The 23,224-nt window shown below is 35.7% G+C and overlaps 3 protein-coding genes across 4 annotated transcripts in view; 1 reads left to right on the top strand and 2 right to left on the bottom strand.

Moving 5' to 3' along the window:
• NECAB1 (N-terminal EF-hand calcium binding protein 1) overlaps positions 1-3,769 on the top strand; it is a 32,867-nt gene extending 29,098 nt beyond the window's left edge. The window contains exons 11-13 of the mRNA XM_070942140.1: positions 359-433; positions 1,071-1,162; positions 3,744-3,769. Of these exons, the coding sequence (XP_070798241.1) occupies positions 359-433; positions 1,071-1,162; positions 3,744-3,769 (193 nt within the window). The remainder of the gene's footprint in view (positions 1-358; positions 434-1,070; positions 1,163-3,743) is intronic.
• Positions 3,770-6,810: 3,041 nt separating this feature from the next.
• CUNH8orf88 (chromosome unknown C8orf88 homolog) lies at positions 6,811-13,429 on the bottom strand. Its single transcript, XM_070942139.1, has 6 exons — positions 13,226-13,429; positions 12,477-12,569; positions 12,283-12,374; positions 9,536-9,620; positions 8,922-9,028; positions 6,811-6,919 (listed from the first exon to the last, which is right to left on the bottom strand). The coding sequence occupies exons 2-6, from the start codon at positions 12,541-12,543 to the stop codon at positions 6,872-6,874; spliced, it is 399 nt and encodes a 132-aa protein (XP_070798240.1). The 5' UTR covers positions 12,544-12,569; positions 13,226-13,429; the 3' UTR covers positions 6,811-6,871.
• A 260-nt stretch (positions 13,430-13,689) lies between these two features.
• The window catches only part of PIP4P2 (phosphatidylinositol-4,5-bisphosphate 4-phosphatase 2), a 33,289-nt gene continuing 23,754 nt past the window's right edge, over positions 13,690-23,224 (bottom strand). Inside the window, exon 7 of one of the 2 annotated variants that reach the window (XM_070942138.1) lies at positions 13,690-13,749. In XM_070942138.1, the coding sequence (XP_070798239.1) occupies positions 13,699-13,749 (51 nt within the window). In that variant the 3' untranslated portion in view covers positions 13,690-13,698. Of the gene's footprint in view, positions 13,750-20,914; positions 21,179-23,224 lie in introns of those variants that run through there. The other variant, XM_070942136.1, reaches the window with a different exon arrangement.

The following is a 23,224-nucleotide window of genomic DNA, read 5'->3' as shown; positions in this document are numbered from 1 at the left end:
CACATGACTGTTATGCTATGGCCAAGAAATTACTAATTTTTTTTTTTTTTGCTAAAATATACTCTGCTCAGCTTTAGGTTCAACATCCCTCTGAATACTGTACCATTTATTGCAAATGTATTTTGGCTTTCAATCAGTTTTATATGAGGTTGTAGTGCTGGGAATGATTTATTTAAAATATCAATCTCATGGTAATAAAAAAAGGTGAGCTTTAACTTAGTTTAATATTACAGAAAGAAACTAAGCATTGTCACTAGGTCTATACCAATCCAAAGATGAAAAACAGACATAAATGTTTTTAAATAAATGCCAATTTGGGCTGTTTTCTATTCAAATAAATGTTGTGCTTATATTTTAGTATTTCTATCCAGAAACTTTCAGGCAAATCCTGTTTCATTGTTTATGAATTTTGGGAAAATAACACCTGGAACAGGTAAGTAGGTTTCTGAAACACTATTATTCATCAGCATCATCATGCTTAGGCAACATAAGCGTATACTGCGTGTCAGTCTTCTGCCAACATTGTTACTTTTATATCTTTCTGAAAAATACCAACTTCCTATTCCAGCAGTACTGAACATTAAAATATAAAAAGATTTCCGTGGCCAACAGGAAGCAAGAAGCAATGTAAAACAATGTGATAAAAGCATCAGATGATTCTAATAGATTTAGAGATGAAAATACTGATTCATCAACTTGGAAAACATTTTAATATGGCAATATTTTTACATGTGAAAACTCTTCTGGCATAAAAGTGTGGCCCCAGAGCAAATACCTCAGAAACCCATGGTGGCCCTATCTTGTTTTTAGATCAGAAGCTCCGTAATAAAACAATTCATAACTGCACCCTGCCCCATTGACACACTTTAATCACAGATGTTTCTGAATGAGTTGTCTGGTTATGAGCCTGTGCATAACTGAAGCATTCATTTGTGAATTGGAACAGCTAGGTTTGGATTGGGCTATTTTTATTATTCATGATTAATTTAATCATTTTAATTCTATAAAATGTAAACCAAAGAGTTTTAAGTATGGCTTTTAAATATTTTAAATATTACTTATTTCTCCAGCCATCTCCAGATGAATTATAGCAAGTCATTCCAAAGAAGTAATGTAGATTGCCTGGAGACTCCAGAACACATTACAACTATGCTTGTTCCTGGTAATATTTTTTGTTTTTACTTTAAGAGTTCGTTATTTCCTTGTGTTCTTCTTTCCAATCATTATTTAGTTCTACTCTAAGAAACAGTAACAAATAAATGAATATCCATTTGGAAAATTTTATTAGAGTATAAATCTCATTGAATACATGGAACTTGCTTCTAACTATGCACAGAATGGCATTAGAGGTTAACAGAGGTGTATTTGTCAATTCCAGTTAGTCATAACTTTATTTTGCTTTGCTTTGTTTTTGCAAACAGTAAACAAGACATAGTAGTCTAGTTTAGCTGCACACATGCCAAGTTGTAAATGTTGCAAAAAATGGCTGAATTTACCTAGATAGTCCTGAACTAAGAACCATTCATTCAGCAGTCATTCAAAATTATTACAGCAATGAAAAAAAAGACGATTAACTAGTCCCTGAAGTTGCAGCTATTGCAGCTTTCCTGCAGTCATGTGATCAAAATTTGGGGCCGCCCCCATTTAAAGCTACAGGGACTCCCCACCATCACCTATAGTCCCATCTCTGCCCTTTTGGGTGCCCTGCACTACATATCCTTGCTCCCCGCTGCTGCCACCTCCCAAAGCTTATGTTTACCATTTTCTTCTTGTGCAGGGCTAGGATTCAGGTACTGGGTGAGGGTGTAACCATCGGATGTGCAGTGAGAACTGCAAAACTGCAAAGCCTTGTTTACCCTAGGAGGTGACTAGGCCTGGCTGCAAAGGAAGCAGTGAGACAGCAAAGTGCTCTCCATTGCCAGGCAAGGCAAGAGAGCCAGAATCAGCTCCCCAGCAAAAATGGAAGCTGTGTGGGAGGTACTGTTCAGGGTGGTGGCAGAACTGGAGGATAGTGAGGACACAGGTGGCCCTGAGATTCAGTGCACACTATGCAGCTGTTGTTGGAAGCACCTTCTACAAAGCTCACCCCTGGAAGCACCTGCTGCAAAGGCGATACTTCCATGATGAAGTCTTTGCAGGAGGCCCTTCCAGGCGAGTTTTCCAAGTTCAGCCACACCCAGTGCCTAAATCCTCAGCCACCAGCAAGAGGAAAAAGATGGCAAAGGTCAACTAGGGTAGCAGGTCCCAAGTCAGCAAGGGTCATAAAAATAAACTGAAGCTTCGTGGGCTGCAACAGCTTTGTGGAAGTCCCTTTGTGCTGCACTGCTGGGCCAGGTTGCAGCTGGGCTTTATGCTGCAGCTCAGGGGTTTCCTGGCACTCCAGAGCATGGAGTGCCAGGAAGCCCGAGATGCAGCATATTCTTTTTCTGGCCTCCCTGAGTTCACAACACAATGCACTTCCTCCAACTCATGCATGGCCAACCTTTCCAGGCCTCCACCTCCTAACAGCACTCTCATGCTCTGCACCTGGGATTCCTGCCTTTCTTCTTAATAATCCATATGCCTTGGGGTTACATTGGAAATGGGGAGTATCACATTGCACTTGCAGTCACAAGACATCTCGCTTTATATCTGCACAGCTTAACAGTGGAAATTCTAGCCCCAAAAGTGGTCCTAAGTGGAGGATTACGTGTATGAGTTTTAGAACAAAAATATTAAGATTTAATGGATTGCATAAACTTGGTTGATGCCAGTCTCTATTTGACTTCTTATATTTGTTCTGAACTATTGAATTACTGCTCTGATTCTAAAAATGTCAATGTTGGAATGGGCCACCGAGTCCAACCCATCTCCATTCAGTAAAAATAATTCAAAAGCATTTATTGATAGGGAATACAGTTGTACGGAATTATAATTCATATGTGCTGATTCATTCATCCATTTGCTACATGGGTGCCTCCAGATATAATTTAGGGAATTGAATAATCATTTTCATGGGACTGATAGTGCTGATCCAGAAAAAAACAAAGTTGAAGAAATTCTTCTTTATCCACACAAAGTTTAAGATCTAGAAATATCCTCCTTCATATGTATCTTTTACCAGAAGTGGCAAAGTTAATCTATAAGGGTTCTTTCAGATATCGTACCTTTCTAATGGGATTATTTTATTTATTATATTTAATATTGGATTAATCCAATTCCCAAATTAAAAATCATTTAAATGTCAAGTACACATTTTATCTATACAGTATTTTACCAAATTGTTGCATTAACTGATGAATTTTAATTAGCTCCTTCCCCATATCAAAGATCATAATTTAAAAAAAAATCAGGATAAAACCAACAGATAACATAAACATATATGCAGATGACAAGTAATTTACTCCAAAGCCATGCTGTTACTATACTCACTGCCAAATCCCAACTATTTTTAAGTGTCTTATTCAAATTGGGATATTAATATTGCGCCATTTAAAATATTTTAATCTTGTAGGAATTTTGCAAGGTTGATGTTTATTTATCTATTAAATTTATATACTGCCCATATCACTCTACAAAGCTACTCCATAAATATTATTTCTTATGTATGTCAGTATATTTTAATCTATTCTGATATAACAACTAAATAAAATAAAACATCTATTTACATGCTGCAAAATTACTTTAAAACTAAGCAGTCCTTTGAAATGTTGATGGGAATTACTGACATGAGATTATTTAAATCATGAATATTTCCTTTTCAGCTTCTTGGTGCATCCTGAACAACTAGAAGTACATACTTCTTAAAAGTAGGCTCTACATTAAACAGCACCTAGAGAACAATCAATCTCTGAAGCTAGCAAATCATGACTATTCTTTCATGGACAATTCTTCCATTTAAAAACAAATCTATGTTGTAAAATTTGTTGTGATTAATATTTTATGAAATGATACAAATTCATTTTAATTTCATGGTTCTTTTTTAAATATACAGTAGTGGCCAAAATTGTGGAAACCTTTTGGGAAAAGTGTATTTTCTAAAACTGGCTAATAACACCACTTTTTTGGAGTAGTACCATAAAATTATATATCAATGGAAAGATAATTTAATCAAGAATGTAATGCAATAACTTTTATGTAGGATTTGCTATTAGAATAGCAGTTACAGTATAAAGAAGAAAAGTGAAACACGTAGAAAAAATGAGATATACAAAAATTATCACGTCACTTAGTTGGGTAACCTTTAGCATGAATTATGGCCTTACGTCTTCCCACAGAGTGAACCAAGTCTTTTAGTACTGCAGCTGTTATGTGAAACCAAGATTGAATAATTGCTTCTATTAACTGGGTTTTATTGCTGGGTTGCTTCTGACTAACAATTTTCTTTAGTCGGCTCCATAGATTTTCAATTGGGTTAAGGTCTGGGCTATTTCCGGGCTATTCCAGCAGAGGAATATGATTATCTTGAAACTCCCCCCCCCCCCAAAAAAGTGGTATTATTAGCCACCAAAGATCAAAAATACACTTTTCCCAAAGGGTTTCCACAATTTTGGCCACTACTGTAGTATTGTGTTGCTTGTTTACTATGTGCATTTGTCTTTTCATTTTGCTTGTGTTTACTATGTGCATTTGTCTTCAGTTCCCTGAAAATTCATTTCTACCATCGTTTGAAATTGTTGTGTTTACTAAATTAGTGTAGTGATGTTAGTTAGAAAAAGACTTGTGAATAGTAAAATATTTTACTGTTTTATATTTATAGTAATAGAAAAAGTTTCATTATATTATGCTTATAAATAAATCTATAAGGAATAGTTATGTTACCATTAGACAGAGTATGAATACATATCTTTGTATGGAGATGACGCCATGTTTTGGGCTGAAAACTTGAATAATTTGCAATGAAGTTTAACTATATGATGCAACAGGGATCATGGACCTGAAAAGTAATCTATTAAAAACTAAAATAGCTATGTTTGATAAAGAAAATGGATCTGAAGTCAGAACCTCAAAAGGAGACAGGAAGACACTGTATGGACATTGCATAAAACAAGAAAAGTTTGCAAAGACAAGCATGGAAAGATATTGATATTGATATTGATGTCAACTAGAATTGGCGGTTTCTTTTTCTTATCACATGTCTTTAGTTTCTTTGTCTTGTTGTGTTTTAATTTTTTTAGGCTTATTGTATTTACTCCCTTTTCACACTTTATTTTGAAAGTCTGATAAATATAGATGTATGTAAACTTTCAAATGCTGCTCTAAGTGAAAGCAAGTATCTTTACACAGCAACTAAAAAAAATCTTCACAAAAGCAAATATCATTGCACATTTACATTCATAACACCAGTAACACAAGGTTCAATGTTCATCAGAAAAACATTACAAATGTAACATATTTGCAGAATTTGGAAATTTGAAAGGAACAAAATACAACGGTAATTGATTAGCAGTATTAGAAGGACCATTGTACTAGAGGACTAGATGTATCTTTGAATCCAAAATCTTGTTAACTAGTTAGATGCTATCAGATGAAAAAAAAGTGAAACCCAATTTGATCTAGTAGTTCTAAAGCTTAAGCATCAGCTAGAAACGAGAAAACTGAGTTCTAATCCCGCCTTAAATATAAAAACTGGCTGTGTGACTTTGACCCAGTTATTCTCTCTCAGCCCATGACATCAGGCTTTGGTGGCAAATCAATTCATCAATTCCTATTACAAACAAATTGATCAATACTTGGTTGATCTGAAAAACAGTAGACCTTGTAGTTGTGGGAAAATGCTAGGAAAAAATGTGGAAAAGAGTGTATAGCAAAATCTGGGAAAGAGAGAGGAAAATGACAGATGTAGAGACCAAATTATTAACACATAACCAATACCTTATACTTAAAAATATTTTTAAAAAACTTTCCAAAATGACATAGCACCTAAATCCTAATAATTGAATTGAAAATTTTAAACATTTAACAAAAAGACAAGTAGCAATAGCACTTAGATTTATAGACCGCTTCATAGTGCTTTACAGCCCTCTTTAAATGGTTTACAGAGTCAGCACAATTGCCCCCCAACAATCTAGGTCCTCAGTTTACTGACCTCGGAAGAATGGAAGGTTGAATCAACCTTGAGCCGTTCAGGATTAAACTCCTGGAATGAGCAGTGAGTTAGCCTGCAGTACGGCATTCTAACCACTGCGTCACCATGGCATTTGTAATATACAGAATAGTCCCACACAAGGATTGCCTGTTTACAGCTAATTAAGTTGGGATTAAGGATATGGGGCAATCTACATCTTTTGATGGTCATGTTTTGCTACTTACTACTTAAATGTTTGGCATGAAAATCTTCAAAGATTCCAGTGCTCATACCATTTTTTGTACATATTGATGTTAAAAGATTCTACAATCTAGCAAGAAGATTGGTACATGGAAAAAGAAGTTACGTGTGTGTCCATGTTCTCCAGCTCAATTTAGTTTATGATATGAGTTGGCATCTAGTCAAAATGCAAACAGCCACAAGATATGAGCAGTTTATAGCAGTTAAGACATATGGCATATTCCCAATATTTGGAATTTTGCTAGAATAAAAGGTGAGGAATGAGCCTCACACTTGTTAAGATATGCAACTTATTTTCATATGTAGAATTCCCAAAACTTGACAAGTGATAATGATCCTGCTTCACTTCAGCTGCTGTTTCCTTTATCACTACAAAAATCTTAATATAATACTAGTTCAGAATCAGACAACAGTTGAAGTTGATTCACATACATTTTTGCTTGAATATAGTTTTACTGATGATTACACCAACTGTAAAAGATACATCTGAATTCAGTCTATTGATATTACAGATCACTTTTCCTTAATTTTTTTAAGTGGTGAAAAGAGACGCATTCTTTATCTTCAGAAAGATCTATCATTGCTTGTAGCAGGTAATAAACAATAATTTTTCTACAAAACAAAAGGCCCACATATTTAGTTAATAGAAAACATTACATATTTAAATAAGCTTTGAAACATGTTAGCATTTATAAGATTGAGTCACAACTCAAGATAAAACTGAAAACTATTTAAGAAACTCAATTCTTTAACATAATTAGAAGAGCTACGAAAAATATATAAACAATGAATTGAAGTATACTAGCAATATTTATGGATAAAAGAATGTGTGACAGGACATCCAGAAGAATACTATCCCATACTGGCAACTCTCAGAGCTTTAACCTCCCCTCCACAAATTGCTTTTTATACCCAATGCAATTAATGTTATTTCAGACATTTTCTTCTCAATTCTCATCAATAAAACTATGCTAATATACTGATGCAGGCTCTCACAGTCAGTGTTAATCTAATAGTGATGACCTTCCAGAGTAATAGGTTATGGTCTAATTAGATCTGAGAAATGTGCTACAAAGCAGACTGCTGTCACCTCAGAAAATGCCAGCCACAACTGCTGATGAAATGTCAGGATATCAGGTACTGTAATTAGATGATACCTGTTAGCCCAGAAGCTTATCATCACTGGAAAGATATACAGGTAATCTGCAATTTATGACCATTTGTTTAGTGGCCATTTGAAGTTCATTGGCACTAAATGAATGGCTATGACCAGTCCTCAGAGTTTTGGCCATCCCAGCACCCTTATTGTCATGTGATCATGAGCTGGGCACTTGGCACTTGGTTCGCATTTATAACTGGTTGCAGCATCTGACGATCACATGATCACCATTTGCTACCTTCCCTACTAGCATCCTCAAAAAGTCAATGGGGAAGTCACTGTGGTAAGTCTCTCTCCCCCACGCACCCTCCTCCAGCCCCATGCCCTCAATGCTATGCTGGCCACTTGTGCACCCTCCCTCATCTGTATCCTTGTGTATCCTCTCTGACCCCTTTCCCCACAAGCATCTTCCTGACCCTTGCTGCACCCCTGCACTGTCTCTCTCTCTTAGCGATGGGAATTCCAGGCTCTATTGCTATCATAAATCAAGATTACCTGTATTAGTAAAGTTCAGACAGGCATTTTTAATCACATGTAGTTTGTGTATTTATAACCACTATGTGTATGATTGCAGAGTTATGGAATTATAAGCAATAACTCAATCTAAACAGTTCATATAACAGTTCATATAATAAAAAATATATGAAAAAAACATTCTTGAGCTTACAGAAATCCATGTAAAAACATGACAGGAAAAAATTATAGCTCTGTTATGCAGAAAAAATTACAGCTGCGTTATTTTGCAAATCAGAAACACAGCATCACTTTCCCCGCTGTTAAAGAAGCATGCTTTTTACAAACTTGAGCAGCTGCTACTGAAACTCTTCCTTGTCTGTCTCCCCACCGATACACATACATATGTACTATATAGTTCTACTTTCACAATAAAACCCATCCCCAATATTTCAGTGGGAAAAAGTTTGGAAGGACCTAAGATCTCTAGTTTCATTTTGGCATATACTTTTGCACATCATCACTTTAAATTTACAACACATTAAAAAATCATGAACACCTATCCGTTACGTTATGTATTAATTCTAAAGCCTTCAGACATCTATGGCCTCATTCCATTCATTTACAGTTTATTTTTTATAACTAAAGGACAATAGTTTTTAATACCATGAAATATACAAAATGCACTTTGCTTAGATTTTGTATGCAGGTCATTCTTGGACAAGAAGTATATTTGTATAATATATTTAGACTTCTTCCCATTTATTCATAAAATAATATAGTAAGTAGCAGCAATTATCATTTGTGATAGAAATGTGGTTCTTCCCTAAACTACCAGAGATAACTAATCTGGTAAGAAATTATTTGCATCATCATTTTGTCATCATTGTGACTAAGAATGGATACCTATGCTGCAACTTCACTATACAATAAATCTGTACTACTAATTTAAATGTCAGTAAAAATATTTCTACAAACTCAGTTTTAAATTTAAATACTTACTGACTTTTCCAGTACAATAGGATGATCAGGAAGAAATTCTGGCTTCTTTTGGGCAAGTGAAACCCCTGAAAGTTTCAGAAGGAAATCTCTGCTATATGTTATTCTTTCTGCCAACACAAAATTTATTAATGAAAAATGATAAGAACACTGATATACAAATCAGGCATCTTCTAATGAAAATCAGTAACTAGATTTTTTTTGCAAACAATTTTACAGAGGAATTTTAGTTAGCAAATCTGTTTCCTTATTACTAAAAATAACAAAGTATGGTTCTGGATGTTTATATACAGTAACTATCATTTGAATTACCGGCATGATTATCATTCTATACTAAATGTTATAGTAATTTATACAGAGTTTTAAAGTTCAGTGTCTAGTGTTATAAAAGAGATTGGATTGACATGCAATCATTACGTGGCTTATCCCTTGAGCTTCTGAAATATAAATACCACCTTTGCTGTAAGCATGGTATGCTAAATGAATTCTTGAATACAAATTCATTTAAGCTCACAGATAAATTTCAAATATTGAATTGAAATTGAAAATTAATAGAAAAGTCTAAGTCGATATCTGAAATATATTTTGTGTATTTTTTCATGATAATTTTTACTTACCTTTTGTGACTTCATTTTTATGCTGCGCTGACAGACTAGGAATCAAATTGTCATTTAAAACCAGCATTCCATTAGATTTACATATCTAAAATAAAGTGTAATACATATTATATTCTAATATGATATGTATCTAATATATGTATTTTGTTTATTATTTTACAAGGTTCTAGGAACTTTTGAGAATTCATGCAGGAGATATTGTATACAGATATTATACAGAATAATACAATACAATGTATACCACATGGAATTTTAACAGTGAAGAACACCATCAAAACACTCTAATTGCAGACCGTAAGGTTAGAAGTTATGTAGTCACTATTTACAGCGTGGAAGGAAGAACAAGATTCATTCAAATTCTATTGCAACATTTTCATAGGCATACATGAGAAAGTACTATAAGACTGTCAGATCAGCCACCACAAAATTGTCAAAGTTTCTTCTATGCCGTTTTTATGTACCATTTACATTTTGAAAGGACAGGTAGACCCTGATTTATGACCACAATTGAGCCAAAATTTCCGCTGCTAAGCAACACAGTTATTGAGTTTTCCCCCATTTAACCTTTTTGCCACAGTTAAGAGAGTTAAGAGTTGTTAAATGAGACACACGGTTGTTAAGTAAATCTTTACAACAGATGCACTGTCCCGATGTTTTGTAAACTTCCTAGCCGGCTTCTGACAAGCAAAGTCAATGAGGGAAGCCGGGTTCACTTAATGACATGATTAACTTAAAACTGCAATGATTCACTTAAAAACTGTGGAAAAAAACTTGTAAAGTGGGGCAAAACTCACTTCTTAGCGATGGAAATTTAGGGCTCAATTATGGTTGTTAAGTTGAGGACTACCTATAGATGTTACAAATTATGTACTATTTTGGTATGCACATTATAGGAAGAGAATCATATTGGTCTGTTAACCAGAAATGGGCAATTTGATATAGGACTTAAATTGGTATAAGAGAAGGAAGAAAGTTATGAAGATACATCTTACATGTGAGACAGATTATACTTGTGTTAAAACAGTTTCAAAAGCCTGAAACTTTTCTATGTATTTAAGTTCAACAATTTCTCATTCATTTTTACTGCTACAATCTCATTTTTGCAAAATGACCATTTTGAGATTTGCAGTAGAGTGCCCTCAAAGTTGAAATATTCTATATAACTTAGTCCTTCTTTTGATTCCTGATATCAATTTGTATCCATTCATTATTTTGTCTGAAGTCTGAGCTATTAGAAGGTCAAGACTGGCAAATGATGGCATATATCATATTAGAAGTCCTCTAAATACTATATACCTGTTTCAAAGTGTCTCAAAAAAACATAATGTTTTAAAAGTTTTTAATACATTATAACTGTCAGTTGATAAAGTACTCATAATCTGTCCAACATATTTTAGTTTATTGATTAGTCTTCTGATTATATTAAAAAAATAGTACCTGATCTAATTTCAGGTAAAATAGATAAAAATACAATATTAAAATAAATATGTGGTAAATACAGAGAATCAACATCCAGATAAGTATATGACCTTTGCAGAATACCCCAATCTGCTTGATATGATGGGTTCTTAGCTTGACTGTTTTAACTATAGACTTAGCAGTTCTGCTCACAATAAATTAATTAGAGCTGAGGAGAGAATAGGACAATCTAATTCAGATCCCAATGGGCTGTTCTTTCAAGTAGGGATGTTGAATATCTAAGTCTAAGGGTTCTATACTGTAGGTAAAAGTGAAAAAAAAAAAAAAAAGACCATGAGCAATATCTTCAATGGCTGGGACACATTTACATATCCTCTCATAAGGGACGTAATCTGTCCAACATATAACCTGTATGTGCCAGGGGTGGGTTCTACTTACCTTTACTACCGGTTTGCAAAGGGATCGCACATGCACCTTGTTTCTGCACATGCGCAGATCGCCGATGACATCCGGGGCAGTGGGCGGGGCCTCCCACCAATTTTACTACCGGTTCTTGCGAACCGGTCCAAACCAGGGACAACCCACAACTGGTATGTGCCTAACCAACTGTCTTCCTTCATTTTTCACTACCTCATCTCAATTTAAATTGTATGTCATTTAGCTCTAACTCACAAAAACTTATTCCTTTTAATAAACTTTATTAGTTCAAAAAGGTTATAGCAGTTTTTTGATTTGGGGTAGGTTCAGTAAAGTACAGAGTGTTGGCTGGCAGGGACCAGAGGACAACCTTTTTCTGCAGGGGTAGAATGTTCCATGTTCCACAGAACATAGCCAGGTTTTTAGGGCCTTATGTAAGACTAACAGGGTTGGGGGTCAGGCTTGAGCCCTAAAAACCTGGCTATGTTCCAATGCCTGGGGTGCTGAATGTGTTAAAAACCCCATTTTCTGCCTGTATTGCTAACTGGCCAAGAATTTTGATCCTACGTATATTTAATCTGGATGTTTTTACTGTTTTTAATTTTTTTTAAATGTATTTTTTTTCCAGTTGTAAGCTACCCAATCATTGGCTGAGATGAATGGCTATAGAAATTCAATCATTGATTGATTGACTGACTGAATCAAAGTTCTAGTCCTAGTAGTTTAGAATACAAGATAATCACAATTATCCATTTTACAGACTGTTATTTCAAAACAAGTTTAAGTAATGGGTTATGCATGACATTGGCATGTTAAACTAGCCAAATATTGCTACAAATCACAATATCTAGCATCAGGTTCAAGTAAAAGAGGGATTTTTGTTGTTGCTGTTTTACTGAAGTAATACTTACTGAACTAATTTCATTATGTAAAAAGACAGAAGCACTGCATGGAAAGTCAGCCTGAAAACTACCAGAGTCTGTTGATACTGTGGCTAAGGATGCTGTAAAAAAGAAGTAATAGCTTTATTAATACGCTGAGTGCCCTTCTAAATCTGTATTAATGTGTTTTCTGCACAAATACTTGAGGCGATCAAGGCACTTACCACGAGAAGAGAGGCACAGAGATCTTGCTGGCTGAAGGTGCTTACCAATCAATCTCTTAGTTTCCATTTGTTAAAACACTTGGAGATGCCATGCTGTAAAATAAACAGCCCCAAAATATACACAGATGGAAAACCGGGCAATTACTCGAAGTGTACTAATTCAGGACTTCCCAATGTCTAGTACTTAAGTCCTTACCTAAACCCTCCCCCATCTTCCTACCGACCCATCCCGTCCACACACAAAAACAAAACAAAATAAAATAAATAGAATTAATGGCTGGGCTGGGCTGGCCTAGGACGAGGCTGCACGATGAAGGAAATGAGAATTGGACGTGGATGTCTGTATAACTCTTCAGGGCGCCGCCACTCGAAAACCCCCACTGAGTTTGGTAGGTGTTAAAAAAAAAGAGCGAGAACGCGAACTCTTTGGGAACGACAAGAAACCGCGGACACTCTGAGGGGCTACATAAAAGAGCGCTAAGTTCATAAGGAAGAACGACCGTACTTCATAACCGCTTAAACAACAACAAAAATATTTTCCCAGCTTCAGGCAATTCAGGCGGCAGAAACGGCCGCAGCCATACGCTCCACACGCGTTCCATGCGCATGCGTGGTTCTCTTTCTGGCGCGGCCTCGGCGTTTCTCTGGGGCCATGGCGTTCGACCTTTTTGTTGATCGACGGCCCCTTCTTCCTTCCTCTCCCTCTCTCTTTCTCTCTCTCTGTCTCTTTTTAAGCGAGGCCTGCTTACCAGCACTTTGCGCTCTCTCTTCGGGACCAAGAGCAGCGCCGGCCGTTCCCGCGAGCGCAAAGAGCGGTCTTCGAAAGGGAACCGGACGGGACAGTCCGGCTAAATGACGGCCCGAATGTTTGTGGCGGAGAAGCAGCTAACCGCCTCTTCGGCACAGCCGCCAGTATTCTAAAGGCGCGCGCAGGGAACCTGGCGGCAGCCGTTACTGTCCATCATCGTCGTTGTCGTCATCATTATCACCATCGACCACAGACTTTTTTTTTTTTTTTTTTACAAATTTGGCTTTGGAGTCCTGCTTACCAGCACTTTGCGCTCTCACCCTTGGCTCTTTGCCTTTAACAGATAACAGGTTAACAAGAGTTGGAAGGGACCTTGCAGGTCATCTAGTCCAACCCCCTTTGGCTTCTCGGCGGTAGTTTGCAGGCGCGCTCCTATGGAGAACGGGGAAGGCTCCCGTTTGTTGCCTTCGCTCTTTAATATCCATTTATTTGGAGGAATCTTAGGTTTCTTACTCCAGTTTGAAACTGCAGAAAGAGGAATATAAAAATATTTAAACTGTTGAATAATTTGACATACGTTTAGTGAAGCCTAAAAGTGTAAGAGACCTCTGGTTAACTTGCATGTTCTTCAAGCGAGTTAATTCTGTTGCCTCAAACTTTAGGCTTAATTATTAACTTATTAAAAAGATAATATTAGCACTTCTCCTGTTTGTCATTTTTTCATTGAGTTATAAGATAAAATAACTAATTGTGTTATAAGATAAAATAAGATACAAAATACAAAAATAAATAGGAAAACAGTTGGGAGGAAGGGGCAGGGAAAAAAGTGAGGAAGGATTAGGAAAAGGAAAAAGCATTGACTTCCGACTCTCTGTTGCGGTAAAATGCATTAACATCAAATCACAACTTTTTGTTTTTTCATAATAATATAAACTAGCCATTTCTATCTGTCAGTCTAATAGGTAAAACCCAAAATCAGAGTTTAATTCTTTTCCACTTCAAGCACAAAGTTCAGAAGTAGTCTCCATGTGGAAAGAAAAGTACTTATATTCTTTTCTTTAATCAAAATTATCAATTTTGCCATTTCGGCTAATTCCATCAGCTTCTGCAACCACAACCTAAAATGGACACCCAACATCAAAAACGTCATCAAAAAAGCACAACAAAGAATGTTCTTTCTGCGCCAAGTGAGAAAGCTCAAACTGCCCAAAAAGCTGCAGATACAGTTCTACAGAGGAGTTATTGAGTCTCTCATCTGCACCTCTAACTGTCTGGTTTGGTTCTGCAACCCAACAAGACAGACACAGACTTCAGAGGATAATTAGAACTGAAGAAAAAACAATTACTACCAACCTGCCTTCCATTGAGGATCTGTGTACTGCACGAGTCAAAAAGAGGGCTGTGAAAATATTTACAGACCTCTTGCATCCTGGACATAAACTGCTTCAATTCCTACTCTCAAAGCGACACTATAGAGCACTGCACACCAGAACAACTAATAATAGTTTTTTCCCGAATGCCATCACTCTGCTAAACAAATAATTCCCTCAACACTGTCAAACTAATTACTAAGTCTGCATTACTATTAATCTTCTCATCGTTCCTATCACCCATCTCCTTCCACTTATGACTGTATGACTGTAACCTTGTTGCTGGTATCCTTAAGACTAATATTGACTGTTTCCCTATGACTATCATTATGTGTTGTATCTTATGATCCTTGACGAATGTATCTTTTATGTACACTGAGAGTGTATGCACCAAGACAAATTCCTTGTGTGTCCAATCACGCTTGGCTAATTATTCTATTCTATTCTATTCTATTCTATTCTATTCTATTCTATTCTATTCTATTCTATTCTATTCTATTCTATTCTATTCTATTCTATTCTATTATTTGTCCATGGTAGAAATCGAAGTGTCCTTCCATTTTTGTGTACATATAGAATAGTCTTGCTGTAAAATCTAAAAGTGTAAAGATCTCTGGTTAACTTGCATGTTGTTCAAACAAGTTGATTCTGTTGCCTCAAACATTAGGCTTCATTACTACCTTTTCTTGACTGTACACCGCCTTGAGTCCTACAGGAGAAAGGCGGTATAGAAATATAATAAATAAATAAATAAATAAATAAATAAATAAATAAATAAATAAATAAATATACTAGCACTTTTAACATGGCAGTGGAGGTCACTTTTTTAACTTCAGGAAAATATGTTTTTTTTTTCTTTTTAACCAAGAAAAATTTTTGGTAAATGAAGACTTGTATTTTTAGCACTAAACAACAGCATATACTTTTAAAAATCCTTGAATACAGTGGCAAGTTCTAAGAAAGATACAAATCCAACTGGGAAGGAGTAATATAACTTATAAACTTGCCACTTGTGAAATGTTATCCAAATAAATGTTTTCTGTTGTTAAGGTTTTACACGTAATCATGCCATTTATTGTTAGATCACTTGCTTTCTGATGTATCATATATACTTAATGTATGTATCATTTTCCATGTTGGATAAACTACTTTTCTATGATTTGTTCCTTATCCAGCATCAATACCAGATGCTGTAATTAATAATAATTTAATAATGTAAAAATAATCGAAAGTTTACTAACACAAGACAAACATACAACATACAAGCATTGAATACAATCTGGGCCTGTCTGCAGCATTCTTTTATAATCATATACAAATAATTAATTTCTGCATGCCTAATTCTAGAATTCTCAATTCTAATACTAAATTCCTAATAAAAATACTACTTTTCTTCATTTATTATATTTTTATGCTGCCCATCTCGCCTATGCAACCCCTATGCCGCCCATCTCCCCTATGCAACTAATTTTATAGGCTGATTTTTTACTTTCTAATTGGCACATCTTATCTCTCTTGCTAGAAGCAAAATCTATTTAATCTATTCCTTATCTACCTACATGATGCTTTCACTTTTTTGTAATAGCAAAGCACTAACTTCTAAAATGGAGTTGGTTTAACTTTCTAGTAATTACTTTCCAACACCTCACAATAATCCTGTGAGGTGGGTCAGACTGAAAGACTGTGACTGACCGAAAGTCACCAACCAACTTTCATGCCTAACAGAAGGCTAAAACTCAGTCTTCTGGTTTTCCACAATGCCAAATTCTACTACTACTACTACTATTACTACTACTACTACTACTACTACTACTAATAATAATAATAATAATAATAATAATAATAATAAGTTAAATTTGTATGCTTCCTGATTCTCAATGACTCTAGGGACCTAACTACAATCAAAGAATTTAGTTCTATAACATTTTGAAACTATAATGGGTACAAATTATAGTAGTCAAATCAATGGTGGCTCTATGCTAATATTGCATTATAGCATACACACATGTGCTAATATTGCTGTATAGCACACACACATGTAGTCCTCAATTTATGACAGTAATGGAGTCTGTCCATGTGACCAATTTGATTTTATAACCTTTTTTTTTTTTTTTTTGCTGCGGTTATTAAGGGAATCCACAGTTGTTAAGCAAACCCATTATTTTTAACTGGGTAGTGGGTTTTGCAAAAAACAAATCAGTTACATGACCACAGGATGCTGTAAATTGCCATAAATGTGGTCCAGTTGCCAATTGCCCAAAATGTGATTATGTGACCTAGCCATCAGAACTTCAGAAACATATAAGTACTTTTCAGGGGAGTATGTCGTAACTTCAAACGATTGCTAAGTGACTGGTTGTAAATCAAGGATTACCTGTACTACAGTCCCTGTACTAGTTACATTAAGCTTCTGAATCCAATTCAACTTTATAATGATCTCCATGTTGTGGCACCATAGTACCTTACTGGTTACCTTCTCCAATCCATCTAGGTGTTCAAGATATGAGTGAATATTATGGAAAATACACTAAGTTGTGGGCCCAAATGGATGCTTTCTCAAGAGGTTGTAGGCCCAAATGCAGGCCCTCTCAGGAATAGACCTGACATTTTGGAGTGTTGCACCATCATTTGCTTTGCTGTGCTGTTACAGCTTTCCAGGAAGGGCTGAACACCATTTTCCTTTGGTGATTATGATTAGAGACAGATGAACTGCTTAAGTGAGGACCCGGGTAGTCATTTGATTGTTTATTTAGAAGTTTTAGATGGAGTTTTACTGTCTGATTTTAGGTAGGACAGAGCACCCAAAGGTTTTATGGTTTATGTACTGAGATGCAATTTGCCTCTTATTATACTATACATATACTGTAGGAAATGAGTGAGATTCAAATAAGGGCATAAATATATAATTACTCTAATAACTTGCTTTTTTTATTTAGAAAGTACAAAATGATTTAATATAAAAATGAACACATCATTTTTAAAAATATTACATATCAGTTTGTTCAGTTGCACAAATAAACTATTGAAATTGTATGGTGTCATGAGTCTTTAAATGATGATTTTTGGACTTCACCCATAAATAAAATTACTGTAATGTAGTCTTCTCCTCCATAGTAGTGTTACCTGGAATTGTAGGTTTCATTATTAGCTTTTTAATAAAGATGATAGTAGCTTTAGCATGACATCCATGTCTCCTTTTGAAGTTCAAGATACCCATTTTCGTTTTAACCAAAGACATTTCTTTATTTTTTTTAGCTGCAGGAACCTCTTCAGAAACTTAACAATAAGGAGTGTATTCTATAGGTCCTTGAATACATTTAGTATTATGAAAGAAAGAAACACTTGGAAAAAGCAGTCATGTAGAGTAATCCATAAATTTGCTATTATCTTGAACCAATGTTTTCTACTGTTCAATTCCTACTTCTAATTAATGTATTTTATTGTTCAATTAGTTGCTTTCTGACTCATTGCCTCTACCAAATGTATCATTTATTTCTATACTGTATATAAACATTGACCCTTAATAAACACTTTTTGCTTGTGATTTGGGCGGGGTGGCAGTGAAAGTATATGTGATTTAAAAGCTGCTTTGCAAAGTTAATGACTCCCCCAAATTCTTGGATCAAGTTCCACTTCAATTGGTGGGTCTGAGTTTTAAAAGAAACTGTAGTCAGGAGGTACCATAAATTTATCCGTGGATAAAGTATCTCATCCTTTTTCTTAACCCCCCCCCCAATGTATAAAGACATTTTAAAGCTTTTCCTGAAAAGGTCCAACTGCCACTTTTGTAGGTGGTCAAGGCAAATTGTATATGTTTAGCGGTTGTCTAGAAATGTTCTCTTTTGCTGTTGACGCCTGCGCAGATATTCCAAAACCAGAGGGGATGACCCTGTACTCGCTCAATAGACAGTTAAGACCTTGCCTGCAAAACAAGGTGTTGCTGGGTACCTCGGTGGGAGAAATTTACCTGCAGTCACTTTTAAGTGTGGCTTGTGGGAAGATAGAAAAATAATCCTGTATCCTGCAAATCTTATCTGATTTCTTGGTCTTCAAAATGCGTTCCCGAAAGCACAAGGGATTTGCGTTTTGCGTGGAGGAGATCAAAACCCAGCAACTGGACCAGAGGATCAGCCTCACATTTTCTGGTTTCCCCGAATGCTCACACGCGCAGGTATGCATGCACGCATAAACACACAGACTTTCCCCCCCCCCATAACATATTTATGCATCACTACATCTCCACATAGGTATCTTTGTCTACATATGTGGATCTGGGAAGCTTCTCTCTATTCGTCGATGGGCATTTGGGAGACACGAGCTGTCTTTCACCGCTTCTGTTCCCTTTCCAGGCAGCTTCCTTTGCAGTCGGCTGGCCAAGATCCTAGCAGGAGAAGGGGAAACCGGGGGTCCTTTTCCTACCCCTTAGGTTGGGTGGGATATAAAGGAAACTCACAAGAGGAATTGAGGATTATGTTATGGGAAAGAGGCCACTTTGCTAGCTGCAGGGCGTGGGAAGAGAGATTTCCCAGACCAAGACGGCACAGAGGGCTTTCCCCGATAGCTCTTTGCCAGTGGGAGAAAAGGCCCTCACCAGGGAAGGAATTTGCACGCGATCCGACTTTCTGATAAGGGGGGGGGGAGGATGTCCATGTTTACTCGCTGGCTCAAAAAAGGGGATCCAATAAGAGGTGGATCCCCTGGTTGGAGAATTTCTGAGCTAAAGAGAGCAATGGCAACTTCTGTTCCAAAAATCAGGGTTCGCTTAACCAAAAATCATCACTAACTAGACGACCTTGAGAATTTCCTTGCATCCAAATAGAGGAGGACACATTTCAGAAATTTGAACAGAAATCTTCCAAATATCTATTTTACAAAAACAACCTCTGTAAATTACAGCATTTTTTAAAAATCGGGATAAAAATGAAATACATACACACACAAACACAAACACAAACACACACACACAAAATACATGCATATTTAAATGTTTCTTGTTGATTTGAGTACTTGTTGGCAAGTGCCTTGAGAGTATGAATTTTAAACACTAACTGATGAGAGCAGAAGCATTCATTTTCAATAATCATCTTTATTAATATATTTTAAAAGGTACATGATAAACCTGAGCTACTGCTTTTGTACATTTAACATTATACAAAGACAACTTCCATGTACATTTAGGATTTTTTCTTTTGTGCTCCAAATCCTCAGCCAAGCATCACTTTGTCCTTTATCAGGGTTATTATATATATATAATCCTAGAAAATCCATTTTAATCTACTTTCTTGATTTCCATTGTCTAAAGACTACTATAATCTAAAGCTCAGGGTATTCCCTCCAAATTTTTTTAAAAACCCATATTCTGTAAAATTTCAAAGTTGGTCAGTGCAGTAACTGGTCCCAATATTCTGTTTGTGAACAAGTCATGAAAAAAAATTATTTTTATTCTATCATTTAGCACGATTAGTTTTTAATACTGTACCAACCAGCTACACATTGATGGAATGATCAGAATAACTTGTTTGCTCTATTTAATTTCCTATTAACTTGTTAAGCTATAAATATGTCCCTTTATAATGACTGGAGAGTTATTCTCCCATTATGGAAAATAAACGACCAATCTAAACAAACTAAGAGATAGCCCAACATCACTCTATAATCATCTAAATGTATAAAACAAGTCATATCAAATGCTTCCCTTATTTAGACCCTGTAAAGGAACTCATACAAATAACCAGAGGGAAGTTCCAGAAATCCAATCATGGCTTTTGATGTTTAAAAAAAATACAAGAATTAAAAAAAAGAATATTCAAGTTGAATTGAAATTCAACTTGAAGAGGGTAAATGAACTTTTTTTCCTTTAGCTAGCCTACTAAAATACCGTATTTCTCAAACTGGAAATCTGAAAGGATAGTATATCCCTAAGAAAAACTCCACTTCTTTGAAAATGATGCACACTCTTTAAGGTCACGCTGATCTTAGGTGAAAGTTAAACTAAGCATTTCAAGCAAAATGTTTATTGCTTAACATTCTAAAGCAAGATGCTTTGACAGTTTTAAAAGTGTACATACAAATGTGAAGCACTTGTAGAAACACCTATAAATATTTCTTGTTTTTACATATTCATCCCCAAATGGCACAAGCACATTTAATACTGGAAAAAAAATACTATAAATTGAAATTGAATTCAGCAGTTCTTTTAAGACAGATGTACAATTCTGTAAACAAAGCTTTAGTATTCAGAGTTTGGGAATCTAGCAGCAAAACAAACTATTTGCATATAATGTAGTGCAATGAACATTTGTTCTTAAAAGGATCCCCAGCCTTAAAACTTTAGTAACAAAACAGAAACATTTAATAGGAAAACTGTTTAAATTACTCGGCTCCTATAACCATCAGATTCTCTAAAAAGCTCCATTTTTCAATAAGATACTATTAGAAGTCTATGCAAAACTGTGTTCTGGATAACTGACTTTTACAGCACCCCAATAACAGGCTCGAACCAAGCAGACTAAGCCAAAGAGGTAAGCGACAGCCCATGAAACATAAGTGGCATGAAATGTTCTAGCAAAATCCTGGGTACCAACCTTTAAAAAGAAACACATGGGGGAAAATAGTTAATGTACAGTACTAAGTCTTGGAATACTTTTTTTTTTAACTGACAAATTATCAAAATCTGAGATTAAAACAGCCGAACTTCTAACCATTTCTAATAACAATTATATAGCTAGTCCTTGATTTACATCAGTGGTGGGTTTCAAAATGTTTTACTACCAGTTCTGTGGTAGTAGCTTGGTGGGCATGGCATGGCTTGGTGGGCGTGGCAGGGGAAGGATACTATAAAATCTACATTCCCTCCCCACTCCAGGGGAGGGTTACTGCAAAATCCCCATTTCCTCCCGATCATCTGGGACTCGGGAGGCAGAGAATAGATGGGGGCAGGGCCAGTCAGAAGTGGCATTTACCGGTTCTCCAAACTACTCATAATTTCTGCTACCGGTTCTCCAGAACTGGTCAGAACCTGCTGAAACCCACCTCTGATTTACATCCATTCATTTACTGACCCTTCAAAGTTACAGTGGTCCTCGCACTTACAATCGTTGCAGCATCCCCATGACCATGTGATCAAAATTCAGGTACGCGGCAACCAGCATACATTTATGATGGTTATCTACGGGACCGCTGCTACCACCAATAGCCTCCCACCGGCCAGTACACTCCCATAGAGAGGGGCGCCTCTGGGTGCCGTCGACCAAACTATGTCGACTGGCAGCCCCTAGGGGGAGAGCCTTCTCTGTGGGGGCACCTACGATCTGGAACGAGCTCCCCCCCAAGATACGGAGGATCCCGGATCTGCGCACCTTCCGTCGCACTCTCAAGACTTTATTTCATCAAGTTGGCCTGGCCTAAATCTTCTCCTCTTTTAAATGTAAATTTTAATTTGTTTTTAAATTATTGGGTATTTTAAATTTATCTCAGCCAAATTATTTAATTCATTTTTATTCTATTTTAAATTTTTGTATTTATGTGTTTTATTCTGTGGCTGTTCACCGCCCTGAGTCCTTCGGGAGTAGGGCGGTATATAAATCCAAATAAATAAATAAATAAATAAATAAATAAATAAATAAATAAATAAATAAATAAATAAATAAATAAATAAATAAATAAATAAATAAATAAATAAATAAATAAATAAATAAATTAAAATAAAATAAAATAAAATAAAATAAAATAAAATAAATAAATAAATAAATAAATATCCCTGGGTCATGTAATCACCATTTGTACCTTCCCAGCCAGCGTCTAACAAGCAGGGTCAATGGGGAAAGCCAGATTCACTTAACCATGTGATTCACTTAATGACCCTCATGATTCACTTAACAGCCGTGGCAAAAAGATCATAAAATTGGGCATAATTCACTTAACAACTGCTTCGCTTAGCAACAGAAATTCTGTTCCCACTTGTGGTCATAAACCAGGGATTACCTATCTGCTGCTTTGCTTGAACTGATTCGAAAGATTGAATAATTTAATGTTTTTAAAAATCTATATAAAACACGTAGTTCTATTACAAATACTGTGTCGAATACTGAAGAAAGTCAGAAAGGCCACCTCTATAGGATCAGCCAGTCTTACTAACTAAGGTGTTCTTAATTGCTGGATATAAACATATATCTTGATAAGAATGTAAGAAATTTTCTGTTAGATGCGTCAAGGAAATATCTGCTTTCATTTTTTTTAATTTACAGTTTTCTAATAGGAAATTGTCACTCTTATCATCACACTTTTCTCCCCTTCATTTTTTTCCAGAGAAACTTTGCTGATCTTATTGTATTTCTCAAGATACTATATGAAGAAATTGAGTATTAATTTAGAATATGACTTTATCATTAGTATGCTTCACCATTTATAATAACACACATTTTTTAAGTAGCTCATTTAAACCTTTTGCTAATATATACTACATACTATAATACTACAGTTTAGTCACCTATAATTGTATATCATGTAATTCATGATAATTTGAGTAAGTGTGCACAGTATTGTAAACAAAGAGTTAATAAAAATAATTTCTCCTCCCAAACACTGTTATGGAATTGATGGAATTTATAAACACATGCAATTGGTGTGTG

This window comes from Pituophis catenifer, unplaced genomic scaffold (genome assembly GCF_029215685.1).
Source record: "Pituophis catenifer annectens isolate HBS135680 unplaced genomic scaffold, rPitCat1.0.hap2 SCAF_3, whole genome shotgun sequence".
Lineage (NCBI taxonomy): Eukaryota > Metazoa > Chordata > Lepidosauria > Squamata > Colubridae > Pituophis > Pituophis catenifer.
The sequence above is the reverse complement of the archived record's forward strand: the minus strand, read 5'-3'. Positions and strand labels throughout refer to the sequence as shown.

What these genes read in the sequence shown, in the direction of transcription:
- CUNH8orf88 (XM_070942139.1), bottom strand. Translation starts at nt 12,543, where the DNA reads ATGGAAACTAAGAGATTGATTGGTAAGCACCTTCAGCCAGCAAGATCT. An exon ending in TAAAAATGAAGTCACAAAAG is followed by an intron (nt 9,029 to 9,535) that starts GTAAGTAAAAAT and finishes TTGTGTTGGCAG; the next exon opens with AAAGAATAACATATAGCAGA. An exon ending in CTATTGTACTGGAAAAGTCA is followed by an intron (nt 6,920 to 8,921) that starts GTAAGTATTTAA and finishes TTTGTTTTGTAG; the next exon opens with AAAAATTATTGTTTATTACC.